Genomic DNA, 7,924 nt, shown 5'->3' with positions numbered 1-7,924 from the left:
CTGTCGGGGTATCATCCCTTAGCCTTTTCCTCTCCCAAGGCATCCACAAGGCAGTGGAGCTATTTGACCCATAGCTGGGAACTAGGTTTACAAAACTGCAGAGCATGTCCCCGCGCCGGGGGGTCATGCAAGTCCAGTATCTAGGGGCCTAGTTTCCTCCGAGACCTTGTGGTTTAGCCTGGGGCCGCAAGGTGCCCCGTTACCATCCATCACCTCGCGGAGGATCCCATTTCTGGGCCACAGCGGTCTTGATGCATGAGAGGCTATGCCTGGAAGAGGGAGACTGAATATGCTCCCTTTTTCCCAGCATACGCTGGTATCCAGGTGTGAGGCTGTAAGCGAGATACATAAAGCACACACTTAGAGCAACACAGGTTGCGCATCATACACCCATTACGACGGATGATGCATATGACAAATGACACATTCCGCATGACGCGGGTCATTTTAGCTACACTATGGTTATTTCAATCAATTTTAAAAACTCTGTATCATGTAGTCACTTTGTTTTTGTAAAACAAATCCCTGGAATGTAGTTAAAATGCCCTCTACGCGATAATTCGGTGCGTATACCTGCACATTGTTGCTGTAACACTCTTACGAAACCAAATTCTATGCAATTCCGTTTTTTTCGAAGAAAGACTATTTTGATTTCCTAACGTAAAGTTAACGATGACAAAACCTCATGGATAACCGTTGTTGATTGTGTACTTCACAAGTTTAATTGTTCTTTTGCATTGTTGGATCAAAACTAAAGTATTTTATCAATAACGAAATCACCCATCAGAAGCCGTTTCATGAAGGAATAAGGTAACGCCAATACGATTGAATGGTTCACTTTTTATATACATTAACCGACAAAAGTGCATATAACCCGTAATAGATAACTTGGTTTACATGAACATTACAAAAAGTTTAATACACACTGCATTGCTGACATGCGGAATACGTACCGTATATATCCATATGAACATTATCAATGTTTACCCATAGTCAGTAAAATATCCGGATTATATATTAGATATTAAAGTCCAAATGACTTTTTTGAAATAAGGAAAATAATCGCGTGAATAACTGAATATATGTTCATTTATTAATGAAAGTGGACACGCTGTTAAAACATAAGTTCTTTGGTTTCTTTGACAAAAAGGGTGCGTTGGTATATCAGAAGGTTTTGTATTTCATACTCATAATAACATACATATAAACTGTTAAAAAACCACATTTAATATAAACATTCTTTCAAATGTGGCTCACCCGCACATCTTTAACATATGACTTCACAGATGGGGCAAATATGGGTTCCGGATTAGGTTATTATCCGAAGCCAATTGCACCAAGCAGTAAGATAACTTTGGATAACAGCCCCGCCGTGGCGACAACTGCAGTTGCACCATCTACATCCGAGTTACCAGTCACATCCGGGTTACCAGTGACATCGCCTGCAGGGAAAACTGGAGCCATAGTTAATAATCCTGGGGCCAGCATCATTTCTTCGGAAGAAAAAGCCAAGATGTAAAAACATAATGAATTTTCATAATGTATTATATATCAAGTGATTGACTTGAGTGTGAATGTTTTTTATGGTTTCATATAATAACGCTTACCTGTGTACGTTTGCAAAGGGGGTTTACTTAGAATACGATTTTATAATACAGTGGAGATAATGCTATTATGAGTGTGTATATATTTTTTAAGGTTAGTTTAGAATATTTTCTCAAGACAATAAAGAACGAACATTTTGACTTTCCGATTTCTCGCAAAAATACATATGTTTTTGTTTCTAGATTAAAATAATGCACGCTCAAAATGATTGGTACCGTTGTATACCACTGACTATTAGAACATGTATTTCGTTTTTATATATTATTGAATGATCTCATTTTACAGAGAAGATCAGAAACGACAACTAGACAATATGTTGAGTCAAATCGATGAATTGGAAAATTTATTTAAAACGGTAATGTCATTTCATTATATACGTATTGACCGATTATTATTTAATCATATACGCCGGTTCTTAGCAATAATGTTTCTATAAAAAATAATCTTATTAGTTTATCGTCTGATGTTTGGTGAAGTGTATTCGTGTATGTCCTGAAGATAGCCACAAGGTTCATATATAATTACTAAAGGAATCGCTGATTACTTTTTACAGAAAATTGCGCGAATAGACAGCAAAGAAATGTCACCGGAAATAAAGCTCCGGAACGAGGCTCTCCGGGGGAACACGCATCTGATATGCCCACCTTCCGCTAAGATTGTGCGTATCTTCACCAGCAGCACCTTCACGGGTGAGTAGCCGCAGTACCGAGGGAGTTGAACCTGGTAAGTTGCCGCAGAACAGGGAGAATTTAGTATCCTCAGTACCGGGGAAGTTAAGTATCCGCAGTACCAGGGAAGATGTAAGTAGCCGCAGTACCAGGGTTTTTGAACTTGGTGAGTTGCCGCATTACTGGTGGATATAAGTATCCGCCGTACCGGAGGAGATGTGAGAAGCCGAAGTTATGGTGGTGCTGAACTTGGGAATAAATAGCCGCAGTACCGAGATTGCTGAAAATAGGAACGTACGAATGAATAGCCGCAGTACCAGGAATTTGTGAGTTGTTGCAGTACTGTGGGAGCTCAAACTAGTGGGTAGCGGCAGTACAAGGGAGTGGAACCTTGGAAAGTATGCATGACTTACCGCAGTACCGGGGGAGTTGTGAGTAACCGCAGTGCCGGGGGAATAGCCGCGATGTCGGAGGACCTGAACGTTTGAATGTAATATTTGCAGTGCCGTGAAAGTTGAACCTGTGAACGTATGGTGAGTAGCTGCAGCTACGGAGGAGTTAAAACCTTAGGACGTATGATGAGTAGCCGAAGTATCGGGGATGATGCACTTGTTACTGTACGATAAGAAGCCGCGGTACCGGGGGGGGAGCTGAATACTAGCCGCAGTAACGGGGATGTTGGGCAAGGAAACGTATGCATGAGTAGCCGCAATACCGATGGATCTGAATAGTAGCCACAGTACCGCGGAAGTTGAAATTGAGAACGTGTGCATGAGAAGCCGCATTTCCGGGATATTAGCCGCAGTACCGGGCACGCTGAACCTGTGAACGTATGCATGAGTAACCGCAATACCGGGAGAGTTAAACCTGGGAACGTATGGTGAGTAGCCGCAGTACCGGGAGAGTTAAACCTGGGAACGTATGGTGAGTAGCCGCAGTACCTGGAGAGTTAAATCTGTGAACGTATGCACGATTAGACGGGGAGTTGCATAATAAATTTATTCCAACGCCATTTCCTGTCTTACATAATTGCGGGGTCAATAATTGATTGCCACATCATCGAGAGTGTTTACTATCTGTTAGTTTAATGTTAAAAGCACGATGAAAGTCACAATGCATATACTTACATGTTATATGTTATGTGACACACAAATATACGGGCTTCTTCACATATATTTGTATGTTTGAAGTGCATTACACGTTGCCTAAACTTAATCTGGAGATAATCTGGAAAGAAGCTAAATGTATTAAAATGTGATAATGTTATAAATCCGCATACCCTTACAATTTAAATTTCAGACACCAAGCACGAACGGAACATGTTAATGAGGGAGGCGTACCCGAAGATCAAAGAACATTGCCGCAACTTTGGATACGAATTTCAGGTCAGTCGTGCTCCTGACGAAATGCGCAAACACTTTCAACTCGGATGTAAAGCAAATTTAAAATAGCTGTTGTGCTTTTCTTTTAAGTAATCAGTTTGTCGGTGTATGCTACTATAGACCGTTCCAGAATTTAGTCATTACCCAATTATCTCCCCTGAATACTCTCCGCGTCCGCCATTACACTACTGCCTAACAACCGGTTACATATATAAGAGAGCACCGTTATTCAAGGGATGCATTTCTTTCTTTTGGTAAAACTCTTTTGTTTGTCATGCAAATTGTATGAAATAAAGTTGTTTCGGCTAGGGGGGATGTCAAGGTAGTGTTATAACAGAACATGTTTGCAAACACATGCATAATTTTAGGTATTTGTATAGGAAAATAAACACGTTGACGCGTTAAAAACAACTTATTAAATGCAATATTTATCATTTGATTATTTACATCAATCTTAAAATCGTGAACGCCTTTGCATTCCATTGTTTAATTGCCCCCTTTGTTCTGCATAAACCAATTATCTCGTTTTGATCAGATATTATCCTGACTTAACTAACAACATGGGGCCATAAACCACACTGGGTGGCAGATGACACAATAAATGTTGCCACCATGTATTCTCTTTCTGGTAGTATTAAGCAGTCATTTGGTTGAATAATTTAATTCAGACATACTTAACAATTGCGTACATTAGATATGTTACATATTGTACAAATTAAAAGTTATGTCCAATATAGAAAATCAGCAATTGTACACCTTAACATAAAAGCCCGTTTTATTTATGAAAAAAATAAAGTATTTAATAATTATAAAATTTTCGTAAAAACATAAACGTATTTAGCGGGTGTCGGTTAATCAAAACTTCGTCATTCCGTATGACGATTTAATGTTACGGCAATGCACGAACGACATCATAACGAGAGCGCCGATGGCGTTGAAAGCATAGTTGCAAGATACAGGGAAGGTGCTGCTGAATAAATGTTTAGGTCAAAATATACTAAATAGTTTCTTTATATGTTTCAATGTAAAAGCGACAAATTTGAGCGAAAATAAATACAACATTTTGCACATAGAGACCCCCATTACCGTACTTTTTATTGACGGGCATTCTTAGCTGAATCGATTTAAGCAATAACAAAGATATGTCATGTTCAAACCAAAAAATAATTCGACTCAAATCAAAATCGACTGTTTTTGCACCTTCTTTTTCGGCCGTTTTCTAGTGGATTTTAACCTTTTGCAGTACCATTTTTTACTTTAATCTCTAACTTTATCCTATTTCAGGTATTTAATAGTGAACACCTATGCTTACCCTATCAATATCTCCAAAAGATAAAACCAGAACAACAGTCTAAAGTGTAAAACATGCCTTCGAGGAAAATATGATGATTTGTTTAGACAGGGACCTATACAGTATAGGTCCCTGGTTTAGAGAGCCATGACTCGATTATTCATGACTCGATTATTTAGTTTATTGTAATTTTAACAATTTCTGACATCACGAGTCGCCTCCCTTGTTGGTTCATGCTACCAAAATGTTCTATTTTTAGAAACGGGAATTCCAAATCGTGACGTGACATAACTATGAAAATAAATACGTAGAATTTTATTATTTCACGCATACCATTATGCAACCATCCGTTTTCTTTTCCGACTTGATACAATTACGGCATTCCATTTAATATTTTACAGACACAACACTCGTCCAGAATTTGCGCGAATCCATTAAATTCGATGCCACATTTCTTTTTTACAAAGAAAGAAGAAAGAATCGTACTCCGCTATTTTTTACACATTTACAAAGAATGAAAGTGCTTTATGCCCCACTTCCTGTTGAGAATATGTTAATTTCTATTTATAATTAACCAATGAAATTTTACATATCCTTAAACCAGGGCCTAATGAATTTGACCTCTCCCAGAACAGTAAACAAAGGAAATAGAAAGTAGGTGTGAGATCACTATCAACCAGAACAGAATTGTTTTACGAACGAAATTTGTTTTAGTTTCTTAGAAGTTTTTTTCACGTAAAACGGTCTTAGAAAAGTTCACTAAAAACGGTGTCAGCAATATTCTTGGAAGAAAAACGTTTCTAAATAAAAAAATGTTAGAATTACCATATACTATATTAAATAGATATTTCGTCTGATTTTTGATCAGGTAAGGCTTCATAATGATCAACCGTTCCATGTCGGTTTTCGAAATGTAGCTCTAACATGAGCATACTTGCGTAACCGCACTATGCTAAAAACAATAAATTACATTTGACACCACCGGGGGTAAATAATGTTTAAAAAAAATATATATAGATATATGTGTGTTAAAATGTAAGATAATTGTCACTCATACTCACTAGTAACGAGTTTTCGATAAACATTAATACACAGTTCAATTTGCATCATGTGAAGTTGTGTTTTTCAGTTGTATATTCCTCAATAGCCTCATTCTCTGTACAAAAACCCATCAAATTAAAATTTCATGTAAATACCGTCATGCACTTCGCTTATAATAGGGCTTTGTAGTACGTTTATTGTCAATGCACACCTTACACTTTCTATGATACATTTGTTTATCACACTAGCGTACTCATGCCATTGATAATTATATTTTTGTAATTAGATGTATTAATATTTATTGAAGCTTTTCTGCAAAAAATAAGACGGCTTATGCATAGAGCTCTTTCTTGTGTCCAACTGTCGGCCTTTCAGTCTTCAGATAATCTTTACTTTGATGCTTATGACGCGTTGTAAAGATGCAAATATATGTATTAATAAATTCGTTTGGCACTAAATAATATATTTTTGAATTATTATTTAGGTGTTTTTATTTCGGAGTTTCTTTTCGATGAATTGTCTAAACATGTGTCGTTATCCATAAGTTTTGCGTTACTGCAAAGACCTATAAAATACATTTTTTAAGGATTGTTAGCTGTATAGCTGTTACATAATTCCAAAGATGAAAATCCATTCAACTAGATATATTCACATTCTCTTCATCTTCCATATAATCACCTAAATAATCGCCACGATCAATATCACTCTCCCGAAAGTTCGGTTTTTTTTAACAGATGTAATTCCACCTCACAAAATTAAATTTAAATCCAAACAACAATTTTTCTATCTCTGATTTCAGTTAGAACAAGAAAAATAATGGAAGGCGTATCAAAAATGTCATACTGCATACAATATGCTACGAATTAAGAATATAGAGTTTTACCAGTTGAGACCAATTTCAAACAATAAGCGGAAATTAATTGCGCGAGAATCTTTAATAAGTATTAATTAAAATATAATCTGCTTGATGTTGCGGCTATTAAAATCAACACAACAATTCATGGGTGAATTGTTTGTAACAATTTAAAAGTAAGAAGTCCAAAAAGACATAATATGAGCGACCAAACCGGCAAATTTTCGCCGATGGTTACCACTTGTTTACAAACACAAAAACAAATACACGAAAGCATTGAAAAAAAATATTTGAAACAATCAATCTCAACTTCAAATTATCATTTTCACAAAAAAAAATCATTATCGCTTATAAATAATTCATTAAGTAATGTATATATCCGACATCGGCGAAGCGGGTATTCTCTACGTCTTTGGCTTTTGGAAATCGCAGACTCGCAGAAGTTGGCAGTAGTGTTACTGTAATGGCGGACAGTCACGTGACTGACAATGGCGGCGGTCAATTTATCGATTCTGGAACGGTCTGTATTAGTTGAAAAAAACATTGTCTTTATCACGCAGATGATCCGGAAGACAATACTAATATAACATGTGAACTCTATATTCTGGTAATTCGTCGTTCTTCCGAGTTTCATAACCTAAATAAATACTGTGCTGATATTCTCAAGTTTGTCAAGACATTATCTTATAATTACACGTGCACAATTAACTTGTTTGTTTTTTTTGCTTAACCTAAGATGCTAATGCTATTGATATTCCGCAAAGTTCTGTAATACTGCTATTATAATTCCACAAACGAAGTTTGTGAGGTAAAATGGATGCCATGTCTGGATGTCGAGAACTCGTGTATAAGTATTATGTTTATCACAAAGAAACTTTTAAGCAGTTTTGGTAATACTATGTGAAAGGGCGAGTCTTTATTAATAAACATATACATAAAAGATATGTATCATAATTTGTGTTTGTCTCATTATTTAATGCAATGCATCATGTGCCTTGAGTTTAGGCGCAGGGAACACAGAGCTTAACGCATGCGCGTAAAATGGCGTCCCAGATTAGCTCATACCATCTGCCAATGAGGGACC

The 7,924-nt window shown here is 36.8% G+C and overlaps 1 protein-coding gene across 1 annotated transcript in view; it reads left to right on the top strand.

Moving 5' to 3' along the window:
- The first annotated feature begins 2,170 nt into the window (after positions 1-2,170).
- The window catches only part of LOC127863491 (NACHT domain- and WD repeat-containing protein 1-like), a 17,088-nt gene continuing 11,334 nt past the window's right edge, over positions 2,171-7,924 (top strand). The window contains exons 1-2 of the mRNA XM_052403038.1: positions 2,171-2,294; positions 3,573-3,658. Coding sequence (XP_052258998.1) covers positions 2,186-2,294; positions 3,573-3,658 — 195 coding nt within the window. The 5' untranslated portion in view covers positions 2,171-2,185. The remainder of the gene's footprint in view (positions 2,295-3,572; positions 3,659-7,924) is intronic.

Source organism: Dreissena polymorpha, unplaced genomic scaffold, assembly GCF_020536995.1.
Source record: "Dreissena polymorpha isolate Duluth1 unplaced genomic scaffold, UMN_Dpol_1.0 chrUn010, whole genome shotgun sequence".
NCBI classification, from domain to species: Eukaryota; Metazoa; Mollusca; class Bivalvia; order Myida; family Dreissenidae; genus Dreissena; species Dreissena polymorpha.
Note: the sequence above shows the minus strand (reverse complement) of the source record. Positions and strands in the feature narration are given on the sequence as shown.